Source organism: Xyrauchen texanus, chromosome 19 (genome assembly GCF_025860055.1).
Source record: "Xyrauchen texanus isolate HMW12.3.18 chromosome 19, RBS_HiC_50CHRs, whole genome shotgun sequence".
Taxonomy (NCBI): domain Eukaryota; kingdom Metazoa; phylum Chordata; class Actinopteri; order Cypriniformes; family Catostomidae; genus Xyrauchen; species Xyrauchen texanus.
The window spans coordinates 4,369,400-4,383,497 of NC_068294.1; the positions used below are offsets into that span (position 1 = coordinate 4,369,400).

General features: G+C 36.9%; 1 protein-coding gene and 1 long non-coding RNA gene across 3 annotated transcripts; both read right to left on the minus strand.

The window, feature by feature from the left end:
- Positions 1-2,883: 2,883 nt before the first annotated feature.
- On the minus strand, positions 2,884-3,678 carry LOC127659403 (uncharacterized). The gene is made up of 3 exons (XR_007972534.1): positions 3,438-3,678; positions 3,068-3,145; positions 2,884-2,917 (listed from the first exon to the last, which is right to left on the minus strand). It is a non-coding gene; the product is annotated as an uncharacterized LOC127659403 (long non-coding RNA).
- Positions 3,679-9,736: 6,058 nt separating this feature from the next.
- LOC127660051 (glutathione S-transferase P-like) lies at positions 9,737-13,257 on the minus strand. 2 transcript variants are annotated; one of them, XM_052150108.1, is made up of 7 exons: positions 13,160-13,257; positions 12,414-12,449; positions 11,925-12,025; positions 11,647-11,734; positions 11,323-11,426; positions 10,687-10,788; positions 9,737-10,524 (listed from the first exon to the last, which is right to left on the minus strand). In XM_052150108.1, the coding sequence occupies exons 1-7, from the start codon at positions 13,182-13,184 to the stop codon at positions 10,336-10,338; spliced, it is 645 nt and encodes a 214-aa protein (XP_052006068.1). In that variant the 5' UTR covers positions 13,185-13,257; the 3' UTR covers positions 9,737-10,335. The 2 variants fall into 2 exon arrangements, with proteins under 2 accessions (XP_052006068.1, XP_052006069.1); XM_052150109.1 differs by lacking the exon at positions 13,160-13,257 and adding an exon at positions 12,555-12,625.
- Positions 13,258-14,098: the final 841 nt, after the last annotated feature.

The window sequence follows — 14,098 nt, forward strand, 5'->3', positions numbered from 1 at the left end:
GCAGCGCATACAACAAGCATAGGTCACTTCTCCTGCAGTCAGATGCGTAAAATACAATGAAACGATTGATAATATCTTATGATAACATGACAGGGTGATGACAGCCTACGGGAATGGCAAATGTGACTACTTGCAAGCCTTTTGTTGACTATATAATACTGCATGTTTTTTTGTGAAGCTGTTTTGAAATGACGTGTGTTGTGAAAAGTGCTCTACAAGTAAAAATGACTTGACACGTGATGCAAACCTGTCCAAATGTACACCTTCTCATACTTTATAATTTAAAGAATATTCCACATTTTAGAATAAAAGTAAAGACAGTAGTGATTTTAACCACCACGCAAAACACGCAATTGTGTGGGGCCCCGGCCCGGACGCGTTTCAACAAGTTTCAGCGGTTGATCAACGGCAATGATATTTCCCTTCTGCTCTAATGTGCTGAGGGGCTGTGTGCCCTGTTGCTATATGCTTACATAAATCACAGCCTTTTGCAGTATGGTGAACAAAATACACTGCGGTGTCAGAAGAAGCTCCAGCAGGTGAAAGTTAAGTAAATAAGACTTATATATTACTATTGTATACATCAAATCCTCAAACTTATATAATCATGATAATACTGTATTATACCCAGATAGCAATAAGTCGGCGGTCCGCTGGCGGTGCGCCGGCGGCAGTAGAAGCGGCAGAATGGCGATATCGCAAACACGTTTGACGGCGGTCCGCCGCCTTCCTACCGCCTTCGATACGCGGACGGCCCGCTGGCCAGCCGCCGCTCCGCCACCGTTATATCGAAGGCGGACCGTCGGAGTCAAACGCTTTTTTCGAGCGATCTGCCGCCGCTTATTGTGTATGATATATATATATATATATATATATATATATATAGCATGCAGTTTATCAAGAATAATGATTGATCAAACCAGACAAATTTCCATTTGGCGTTTTAATTCCACATTTCAAAGTACAGTAACTGTCATTGAAACAAGATGTCATATCACTGAAATATAAATAACAGAAAAATACAAACATTATATATACACACACACACACAAAAGGACATGCAGGTTTCCAGTTTCTTTTTTTTTTTTTTTTTTTTAAATAATACACTATTGTAACACTTACAATAATTGTTAATAATATAAAGAGGTCAGCTCTGGGATGAAAAGAATTACCAGTAAACATAAGCAATGAGGATATTTGGTACCAAAGAAAGTGCAGGATACCAAATAAATTGAGGTATAACATCATATTTACAAGTCATTTCTAACAATAGGATAAGTGGTAATAATTTAGAGTAAAGCTCTGGAGTAGAATATACCATTATAACTGCAATGCTGACCTGTGGCACAAGGATTTACAAGCTATATTTAACAATAGAATAACAGTTAAGCACTGTGATGGAATGAAAGTATAATTTTTGGTACTAGTTAATGTGCAATATCAAGTATCAGAGGTATGAAATAGGATTTACAAACTATAATAGAATCGTTAAGCACTGACGGAATGAAATAAGCCAATACTAAAGTCACGGTAAGTAGAATATTTGATACCAGATAATGTGCAAATATCAAGTATTAGATGTATAATCTAGGATTTACAAGCTATATTTAAAAATAGAATAGTTAAGCACTGTAACAATGAAATAAGCAGCAAATTGTATATGAAATAATTGAGATCTTTGGTATCAAGGAATGTGCAGGATAACAGGTATAATATACATTTTGACATTCAACTTACACATGACAACAAGTGGGAATAAATATAATTAACAGCAGAAAATCTGGCTGTAGAGAACACAGCCAATCAGAATGTCTGGAGAGGTTGGGGACTGCGTGGCGTAGTGGGCTAAGAATCACCGGTTTTCCCGACCTCCAGAATGAGGCAGTGCAAATTAGCATATCTTCAGTGATTCCTCGTATGCCTGTATAAAAGGACAAACCATCCCATATTCATCCAAGGAGCTGCCCTCAAAGCAGGGTCACGAGAAAAAAAAAAATAAAAAAAGAGCAATTTCCACAGTGAACAGTGTGGATTGGGTGAGTGTAGTCTGACACTTTTAGCAGGCTTTTTTAGGGGTCTTGATGTTACTGACTGCAGGATAAAGAAAGGGTTCCAGTTGTCAGTGATGCTGGGGTGTCAGTAGTCAGCCTAGGTTTAAGGGGTCGGCTGTGGGTCCCTCTCAGCTGTGCGGCGCCTTTTTCCACCTTCATGTTCAGATGCTCCTTTCAGGTAACGTTAACCTGGATCGCCTCATCAGTGGCATCCTGTGTTGCCGGGTTCTTAGAAAATAAAGATCTGTCATTCCATTTGAATGGCATAAGGTCATACACATCTACTTAAATATAAAAAAAATATCCAACTTACTTTGAACAATGGTCTTCAGGAACATGTCTCTAAAACATGCTTTATCCCCTACACCAGTCCAGGTTGTATTGATGGAAAGGTGATTAGAGAAGATACTCTGAAGCATTCGCCACATGGTTGTCTTTAGGTCCCTCCCACATTTGATTGCCAAAAACCGAAGCTGAAAATACAAAAAAAAACATGCTACAAATTACATTTGTAGCATTACATTACATATGCTACATATAAATTTAAAATGTGACAGGCTGTGGATTCAGACTGTAGAATATGCAGTGTACGATCTTAATTGTACTTTTTAGATTAACCTATGGCGTTATAAACGAAATCGCACACTTACAAATCGTTGCTGGAGCTCTTTATCCTGCCTCAAACTGTTGTCAAGCAACGCCAAATCTTCCTGGGTGTCTAGGGGGGAGTAACAGATCCCCTGGCAGGGATAACTCTCCAACAGACACATTGGCACTGAAATGTTGCAGCATAGCATTTTGTCCTCCATGCTACTCACAACATCGCCAAACTCCAAGACGTCGCAGCATTAGGGTTTGATCTGCACCTACAGGGATTCCCAGAATAAAAGAATAAAGTAGTCAGTCCTGGTCCTTCAACTACTAAACTATGACATTTATATCTAGGTCTACTACATGTACAGGTGGCCCCAGTGGGAATTAAACCAACAACCACAGGTGTTGTTTGCAAGTTGTACCTGATTGCCCAGTGCGAGCAAATGTCTTCAACATTGTCCCAACTTGCTTCACCTGCTCTTGAAGCGAGCCGCTGTCATCTGGGAAGTAACAATATATTAATTAGCAATACACTAAATATAATAGTAATATAATATAACCACAATTATCATACCAGTAACTTTCCCTGTAATTTCTATCCACAGTATGTTATGCATGGCATACAAGTTCATAATGAAGAACCCTTATGATAACATCAATTTCATTTTTTTCTTTGAAGCAGAATATTTGTTTGTAAAAGGGAGGAAAAAGAAAATGAAATATTGGTATACAGATTTTGGTTGATATATCATACTGTACAGTGAAATTTGCTATTGTTGTATCCCTACTCACCTGAAGGACGGATAGATCAGGCAAATCTCCAGTCAGGCCTTTGTAGAGTGTGTGCTCCTGCATATCCACAGGTATTTTAATTCAAACATGCAACATATTGTAATAAATCTACAATATTCAGCCTTTACCTTACACCCTCGGTTGTTGCTCTACACTTTTATTATATTAAATACTTATTTATATAGCTTGCTCACTGTATAATCATGATAGCCTAATACTTATAACACAAGATTGCATCTTAAACGAATGACTGAGTTGAAAACTTGAATAAGAACGCATTTTACATAGAGGGGACCAGCTAGGGAAACTTACCTGCCTACAATAACTGTTTTCATTTGATTTGAGTTACATTAAACATGAATAACATTAGCCGAGTCCCCATCGGGCTATTAAAGTAACAAGCCTGTAACTGCGGTCTTATTAATTCTAGCTTCACCATACACTCAAACTGTGAGGTTTATCTGTTTTTACTTACATTGCTCTGTACATAATATACTGTTTTTTGTTCTTTATATACAGATTGTATTAGATTTGCACTACGTGTGTGTATGTGGGTATGTATGAAGGTGAGTGTATGTACGTATATGTATAATTATTTATTTTGTGTTCTTTTTTGTTTTTAATTACCCATGTCTTGCTGCTGTTTTTTGGTATTGTTTGTATTGTTGTTGACTCGTAGCACCTGTCACTTAGACAAATTCCTTGTATGTGTAAGCATACTTGGCAATAAAGCTGATTCTGATTCTGATTTTCTCATGGACCTGTAGCACAATGCCCTGACAGTGACTTCACCAGTGTCCTGATCTTTATTAGAAACTGAGAGGAGACCAAGTTAATATAATTTATATTACAATTATCACAAAAATTAACAAACAGTCTGCTTTAAAACTAAGAAAAAACAAGCTTCTATACTAACGTTACATTAAAAATGAACATGTGGCGAACTAGCTTAGCCGCTATCTGCCGGCACACCACATTAGATTAAAATACTTACCCTTGTAGTTGTGCAGATAACGCGATATGTAGAGTTTAAAGCCCTTGTCCCTCTTGTTTGTGGGAGCAGGGGACCAGGCATCAACAATGCAATGAAAATCGCTGACGCGTATTTTTGGAAGATTCTGGAGACATCGAGTAAAAAGACATTTTGGGCGACGCGCAAGTAAACCGGAAACAGATATAGCGACAGCGGAACTTCACAGTTCAGTCTTTGTCATGTGTTTTAGCAATACATTTTTAACATTTATAATGCGTTTAGATTTTTTTTATTGCCTTTACAGGGACTTTAACACTTTCTTAAACATTTGTACAGGTCATAATTGCAAAACCTGTAAAAGGTAAAATAACAAAAAAAAATCGAGGTTGGAAAAATGTAGACATAAACGAAATTTCTGCGCAACTGTGAAACCAGAGGATAATTTAAGCTTTTTCATTGAGTTTATCCTACACGTCAAAACAGGGATTTTCATGTTTATGATAGATATCACCATGGTTGCAAATTAATAAAAAATAATTAAAGTATACCCGATATTTTGGCCATGTTGCAGATGTCTTTCACTGTTCACTGATACAGGCATTGGTGAAAAGTCTAACTTCATCAATTTATTCTGCTAAATTGTTCATACCCTGTATTAAATATCTATTTTAAAACCTAATCAGAATCAGAAAGATATTTATTGCCAAGTTTTACAAAAGGAATTATTTTTGGTTTATTGCATGTCTCAATGTGCATCAATCAAAGAAATGTAAACAATTTTCACCTGTGCATAAATAATTCAATATATTTTACATATATTACTGTATAATCGCTTCAGAGTTTCAAAGTAATTTAAATGTCATTTCCTAAACCTTACCTTATCATGGAATCAAGAGTCAAGAATCTGTTATAAACCCTAATGGCTTTGGAGCAAAAATAATAATAGCCAACATGGCTGGTCGATTTTGAGAGTCTAAGCTGTCCTTGTAGGCTATTTCAAAGCGGCTTGCCGCTGGCTAGCCATGATCGATTGCCGCGAGGCAACCGTCAGAGAAAATGAAGCGGGCGCCCGCCGTCTGACCGCCGGCGGCATCTCGCAAGAAATGGGAGTGACGAATTCGGCGGCAAACGCTTCATCCCCGCCAGTGGGACGCACCTATAGCCGACAGCTTGGGGACGGCGGCAAAAAGAAGCCGTGCGGACATTTTTTGCTATCTGGGATATTATCCTGAAAAACTGAACAAAAATATACACCCAAAATAATTGTTGGGTTATAATAAGGATAAATAACAACTGAATTCCACAATGTTTGTGATTGAATTAGTATGTTTTGCACACCCTGTTCATTAAAAAAAAAATATATATATATATATATAAAAAAATATATATATGTAGGTAATTATTGCTTTTTTTATTACTGCATTGTGGAAAACTGGAAAACATGAATTAATTATCTTTAACTAGATTTTTTTTTTCATTAAACATTTTGTACTTGCTTCAACGGCTGATAAGATGAATTTAAAATGATGATTTAATATATTGTTTATGTAAAAATTTTCAAATTGGGGCCCTGGGTTGGTCGGTTGCTTGGGGCCTCAGAAATCGTAAACCCGCCCCTAAGTAAAGGCATAAAAATTATAAAACAAAAATGGAAGTAGGCCCAATGGGAATCAGTTAAGCATCTGTATTACTGCTATTATTACAATGAGTCAAAAGCGTAAAATTGTGTGATGCAACAGCGCTACTCAAAGTAACTTATTCCTGGAAAATCTACACTATTATGAAAATAGCTGAACTACTGTCACGCTACTGAAAAATCTAGTTAACTTAATAGCACTGCTACTTTTAGTTAGTTACTCGCCATCAATGGACAAGCCAAGGAGATAAAACACAATTCCGGTCAAGTAAGTTCATTTATTGTCACCCATTTAGATTTTGTGCCAAATGTTGTTAAATTGCATTGTCTGTGTAGAGTCAGGCCTCCATATTCCAGTTTAGGTACCTGGTCAGAATGCTGTTTAACCACACACACACACACACACACACACACACACACACACACACACACACACACACACACACACACACACACACACACACACACACACACACACACACACACACGTGTTGTGTTTCCATGTTTTATGGGGACTTTCCATAGACATAATGGTTTTTATACTGTACAAACTTTATATTCTATCCCCTAAACCTAACCCTACCCCTAAACCTAACCCTCACAGAAAACTTTCTGCATTTTTACATTTTCAAAAAACATAATTTAGTATGATTTATAAGCTGTTTTCCTCATGGGGACCAACAAAATGTCCCCACAAGGTCAAAACTTTCGGGTTTTACTATCCTTATGGGGACATTTGGTCCCCACAAAGTGATAAATACACGCTCACACACACACACACACACACACACACACACACACACACACACACACACACACACACACACACACACACACACACACACACACATATGTTGTGTTTCCATGTTTTATGGGGACTTTCCATAGACATAATGGTTTTTATACTGTACAAACTTTATATTCTATCCCTAAACCTAACCCTACCCCTAAACCTAACCCTCACAGAAAACTTTCTGCATTTTTACATTTTCAAAAAACATAATTTAGTATGATTTATAAGCTGTTTTCCTCATGGGGACCAACAAAATGTCCCCACAAGGTCAAAACTTTCGGGTTTTACTATCCTTATGGGGACATTTGGTCCCCACAAAGTGATAAATACACGCTCACACACACACACACACACACACACACACACACACACACACACACACACACACACACACACATATGTTGTGTTTCCATGTTTTATGGGGACTTTCCATAGACATAATGGTTTTTATACTGTACAAACTTTATATTCTATCCCCTAAACCTAACCCTACCCCTAAACCTAACCCTCACAGAAAACTTTCTGCATTTTTACATTTTCAAAAAACATAATTTAGTATGATTTATAAGCTGTTTTCCTCATGGGGACCGACAAAATGTCCCCACAAGGTCAAACATTTCGGGTTTTACTATCCTTATGGGGACATTTGGTCCCCACAAAGTGATAAATACATGCTCACACACACACACACACACACACACACACACACACACACACAGAGAGAGAGAGAGAGAGATGTGCACTGCAGTCACTAGTGCTAATCTAATCTGTAAAGAGTTTGTTATTCACCTCACCTGGGTAACCACTTTGAGCACAAAAGACCTGTAACTAAACATACAAACGGTCTGGTTACGACTGTGAACAGATCAAGGATGGGCAAGGAGGGGGCGAGAGTTGGCTGAGCAGTAAATATAACATTTAATGTTACAACATAAATGAACAGACACACATGCAATGCGGCTAGTTTTTATCCCCCTCCCGGTTGATTATCCCGATTCTGTAAATTTGTATGATGAGAATAAGTTGTACTCTAAACATCACATTACAATACACATTCTTGAAAGTCACATACATTGTGGATGTGAATCATTCCTTCATTAATACCTCTTACTGGAAAGTACCATAGCTTGAGTGAAGTTTAGTGAACATAATACACAGTGTTGCAAAATCAGGGTATGCAACAAATTCAACAGAAAAAGGGGGGTATCGAATCAACACTAATAATATCTAGCACCTCTCCTACCATCAGTTAGTTTTTGGGACTCTATTTGCTGTCATTACATAAGAACAGGTTGTTCCTGTTACGCTCTAGTGTAAAAGCAGTCACAAAAGTACTTAGTCACCATCATTCATAGTTTTAATGGATTAGTAAACATCCATTCTGTGTATTGGATTTGATTACATAAAGGGTGGACACTGTCATTTCTGCAAGGTAATGAAGCACACTAAACCACAACTATTCTGTTATCACTGCAAATGACATATTTCATTACATTAATAGAGACCATTCTATGATGGTGGCGTGGCATGGTGGTCAATGTTCAGGGTATGGACTTTTTATTAGATTTGAAAAAAAAAATCTATTCCCTTTATTGTCACTAAACCATATACACAAGTGCAACAGTGGGTGAAAGTCTTGGGTGTGTTTCCGAGCAGCATCGCAGTATGACATTGGGTCTGAACTCACAACACAGCAGCCATAATCGGCGCCATCTTGAACTCAAGATTAATACTTAAAAGGATTAAATTTTTTTTATAATGTGTATACTTACTGTATGTTTACTGTTTATAATTACCTATTTATCATATTTGAGTTTATTATGTATGGTCCACAAATAAAACTCCACCAAAAATCAGTGGTTCTCATCTGGTTTTGCTTCAGAACCCAGATTTACATTGGATATCAAGTGGCAACCCACCATATATTAAAAAAACATAACCTGTATTTAATTTATCCTGGGCAGCATTTTCTTATATCTTGCATAGTGTTGTTAATGGTTTTCTAGTATAAGGGTGTGCATCATGTGACAGTGTTTTTATTGCTTATGTCAACAGCAAAAACATGTTTTCTCTCTGCCTTTTCAAAGTTGATGAGCCTATTTATTTATGAGCCTATTATATTTATTATCCAGTTTATTTCCTAATATCAAACATCATTCAAACAGAACATACATTACACAGGAGGAAAAATGTCCATAATTTTTCCACATGTCTTGGAGGTCCAGACATTACAGCCCTTTATGAACATGCCCTTAAATTTACAGTGCAATGCCATTTTAAAGGATTGTAAAGGATAAGAATTTTTTCAAAAATGAAAATTCTATCTAAAAATAGGTCCTCCACAGTGATAGAGAAAACAGAGCACAACACAGCTAGACACAAAACAGAACAGAACTCACTAAACATGTCTGAAGAGTTTATAGTCTAGAAATATATGCATTTCTGTGCCCAGCCTTATTATTTTGAATGGAGTTCTCAGAAATCAAACAGATACATAGAGGACACTACAGGCAGCCAGAGTCACACTGTGCCCTAACCTAACGGCAAATGACATGTGATAAAATGTATATTTTCTATGGTAATCAGAGTTTTTGTCCTAACCAGTTGTGACAAGCGATGGTACGTTCTGTTTTCTATTTTCGGCATCGTGCTGGTAACTCCTGTGAACTGGCATTGGTCCAAAAAGGCTGGGCATAGAAATGCATAAAATGTTCGACTACAAACTCTTCAGACATGTTTAGTAAGTTCTGTTCTCTGTTTTGTGTGCAGATGTGTTGTGTTCTGTTGTTGCTATTGCTTTGGAGGACCTGTTTTTAGATAAACAAACACGTTTATGCTTGAACGCCCTAATGTTGTGAGGGGAGTAAATGATGACAGAATTTTTATATTTTGCTGAACAATTTCTTTATTTATTAACTTTATTTCTTATTGTGTGTGTGTGTGTGTGTGTGTCTCAATTACAAGTTTTGGTTAGTGTAATAGCGATGTTTCATGAACTAATTGTTCCTTTGAGTTGGATCATCCGAGTCACAAAAACTGAATGATTTGTTAACAAATTAAACAGATTAGATTTATTATTACATTTTTATTACATAATTTTATAAACATTTTATCAACAAATATATGAAACAGAGATGAATTTAATAAAAGCATTTCATTAAAACATGCAAAAAACCTTCAGTAAATGGATGTAAATATATTTTTGTATTATTCTTATTTTTTTAATTATATTTAGGATTTCATGAGCTGAATCATGGCTGTTACAAACTGAACTGGAACACATGATATTAAAATAATCAACTATGTTGTTGCTATTGTTCGATTATTATATATAATCGAGGTAATTATATATTACCTATATCACATATGAAAGACAAATGATCATTCAGATTAAATAAGACCGATAACTAGAAAATGATTTTTAGAAAATTGTAACTTGACACATTTCAATTAGCAAGTGAATTTTCAGATGTACTGACAATTCAAATGAATGTATTCACTGTTTTCCATTGGCATTGATGGGTCTGTTCTTGAAGGCATCACTCTGGAGGTAGGCCTTCAGGTTAGGTCTAGAACACAGTCTGTCCAGATAACTCTTCAGGATGGGAAACAAGTCCAGACAGGATGGAGAGAGAACCTGATGATTTAAGAGCAGCAACAACAAAATATAGTCTGCCAAAGAGATCTGTGGACAAAAAACAGACCTAAGTGGTAAATACCCATCTTTTTATTCAAAGAAAATGTATTTAAGAAAGTAAGTGTTTGCAAATGTGTGGGTTGTGAGCAACACACTCCTTTTCTGAGGTTAGTACTTTTCTTTAAATTTGTTCATTTAACTTGACATCACCTGTGAGCCAACCAGAAATCCTCCTTTGTTGCAGCTCAGAATGTTTTCATATCGGGCAAGATTTTGAGGCAGTTCCTGCAGATATTTGTCTTTTCCAGACTCCTGAGAAAGATACAATCAAGAAAGTCTATGATATCTGGAGAGAACTATTTGATTTCTAATTCATCTCGATAGAGCGCAACAGTGACGTATTTCTCTTCATATATATACATATAAAGAAGTTGAAATTACGTGCATGTGGTTTAAACAGGAGCATATGCCATCGATGAACAACCTCAGAGCTCATGGCAGGCCTGTCTTTAAAAGTTCATAAGTTTTTCACTGGCAAAACATCTACTATAATAAAATGAAATATTTTCAATATATATGTTGTTTACAATTATATTCATATTGTCAGTGTACAGGCCAGTTTTGAATGGCCGTCAATGGAGAAAGATGCTTTTTGGCAGCAGAATGGTGCAGTTATGGCATCTACTAGTAGAGACTAACTGTTGAAGCTAACCAGCCAAATTATGAATATAAATATAATTGGCCAATGAGAGCAGCGGTTATGCAGCCTTGGCTTGTAGTGCTTTGAAGTCAATATATTATGTTATTACTATTATGCTTTAATATATTTGTAGAGGACTAACTCACATATTCTTGGTAGATGAGCTTCATGTATTTAGCCTGAAGATCTGTCAGCGATTCATCCATCATGTCAATCAAAGCGGTTTCTTTTTCATTTTGCCCATAAACCCCTGCAGTACAGAGAGAGAGAGAGGTGCAATAGAAGGTTTATATTTACCATATTATATATGTAGTGTGTAGTATTAGAATCTGGTTTGCCTTGTAAATCTTTGTAATAGTCTATACAGAGAAACTTGATGGAGCCTAGTGCAACAAACTTCTTGGAAAGATAAAGAAGAGAAAAGTAAAGCAAACAGTTCAGGTCAAGTATTGGTTCATTTATTGTCTTACCAAGTCTGCGTGCCAAATAGCGTCGAATTGCATTGGTTTGGAAAAGAGTCAAGTCTCCATCTTCCAGTTTAGGCAGCTGGCCAAAAAGCTGGTTAACCAAACACACTACTATCAAAACATACTATCAATTTCAGATTGCATGTTTTTTACATCCATGTGGATTGCTTGTGAACCAGTCATAAAATTATTCAAGCTTTGCAAAGAAACTGTTATTGAAGGATGGGGCAATTAAAAAACCCAAATCAAAGGTTTTATTATAAGGTAATCGGTTAACTTACACAGCTCTTCTTTAGAGTGCCCCACGTCTGTCCGGTTACAGTGACCTCTTCCCACTGTTTACCCTGGTCCGTCAGCATCAAACGTACAGACTCTGCACGACCTGATGAAAAATAACACCAGATACTATTCAGGATTCCCATGATCATGAAAACATGGAAATATCAGGGAAATTTAAAGTTGTGTTTTGTAAGCCTGGAAAAGTCATGGAAACTAATAAAACCTTAAAAGTCATGAAAATGACTTAAGTAGTTTATCTCCTTCCTAGAATATTTAACAAAACTAGATATTGCTTTTCTGTAGAGCAAAACTTGCTCGCAAGCCACGATGATGCCAGATTTGTCCATCAATCATTCTTTTGTGTGAGTTGTTTTCAATTCATTTGTTGAAATGTTTCACAAATCAGTCTGACCACTACCACAAGACAAGGACATGCCATCCTTCTCAACATTTGCATAATGGATCTTAGTAAGAAAGTGAACCGTTCATACCTCTTGTAGGGAAATACCAGAGCTTGAGTGAAGTCACTACAAACAGAACATAATACATGTGTCACCTGTAGTATCAAACACAGCTAACTTTAGCAATAACTCAGGTTTGTCTGACTGCAGGTTATCAGTATATGTACTTACTCGTTTCTTGTGATTTCTAGATAGGATCAGAATTGTTTGAGTCCAGGAGAACTTATGAGTACCGTGCAAATGGTACCATATCTGTCTTTAATAATTTTTGACCTAATAGTCATTATGACTTGGCATGTTTCAACTGTGAAAGGAGGGACTGACGGGATCTATACAAATATTGTAAATTTGAATGCATAGGCTATCTGTTATTCTTGACACAAATGGGCCTCTACCTCACCTGCCATCAGTCAGTCTTTGGGGCTGTGTTTACTGTTTTTACATAAGAACTTGTTCTTCCTGATCAGCTCTCACAGTGCAGGTGAATGCAGTGCTACACATTAAAGTGCTGAGTCACCATATACACAGTTCCCTTACGACTCAATACACTTGATATTACATTCTGCAAATGCATATGGCAAGTGTCCTTCTACACAACCTTGTTAAAACCTCTCTAAAATAATGCCAATATTCTAATATTGGCTATGGTGTTTAAGCACTGCCTTTTTAGGCGCAAAGCTGTCCACTAAAAAAACATGCACGCAAACACCATTCCACAGAATTTTCTTCTTTCACAACAGCGATTAAAGCCTTCTACTTCTTTGCCATCAACATACATGAGTCAGTGGGCAGGATCTTCATGGCAACGAGAAGACTCTCCGCTCTCCTGCAATGTTCCAGCGAATATTTACTCTGCCTTGACGCTTCGCTTGTGAACGGGCTTCAGCTTCCTGATTCCCTGCAGTGCTTCGGCAGGATATTTGTATCCATATAAGCTATTGTGTTATTGTGTATATGTATGTGTGTGTGTGTGTGTGTGTGTGTGTGTGTGTGTGTGTGTGTGTGTGTATATATATATATATATATATATATATATATATATATATATATATATATATATATATATACATACAGTGCATCCGGAAATTATTCACAGTGCTTCGCTTTTTCCATATTTTGTTACGTTTACAGCCTTATTCCAAAATGGATTAAATTCATTATTTTACTCAAAATTCTACAAACAATACCCCATAATGACAATTTGAAAGAAGTTTGTTTGAAATCTTTGCAAATTAAAAATAAAAAAATAAAAAAATAAAAAAATTCACATGTACACAAGTATTCACAGCCTTTGCTCAATACTTTGTTGAAGCACCTTTGGCACCAATTACAGCCTCAAGTCTTTTTGTGTATGATGCTACAAGCTTGGCACACCTATTTTTGGGCAGTTTCTCCCATTCTTCTTTGTAGGACCTCTCAAGCTCCATCAGGTTGGATGGGGAGCGTCGGTGCACAGTCATTTTCAGATCTCTCCAGAGATGTTCAATCGGGTTCAAGTCTGGACTCTGGCTGGGCCACTCAAGGACATTCACGGAGTTGTCCAGTAGCCACTCCTTTGTTATCTTGGCTGTGTGCTTTGGGTCGTTGTACTGTTGGAAGATGAACCTTCGCCCCAGTCTGAGGTCCAGAGCACTCTGGAGCAGGTTTTCATCAAGGATGTCTCTGTACATTGCTGCAATCATTTTCCCCTCAATCCTGACTAGTCTCCCAGTTCC

Coding starts and splice junctions, on each gene's coding strand:
- LOC127660051 (XM_052150108.1), bottom strand. CDS start 13,184: ATGAAGATCCTGCCCACTGACTCAT. Junction 11,427..11,646: donor CTATTTGGCACGCAGACTTG/GTAAGACAATAA, acceptor TCTGTACTGCAG/GGGTTTATGGGCAAAATGAA. Junction 10,789..11,322: donor AGCTCATCTACCAAGAATAT/GTGAGTTAGTCC, acceptor TATCTTTCTCAG/GAGTCTGGAAAAGACAAATA.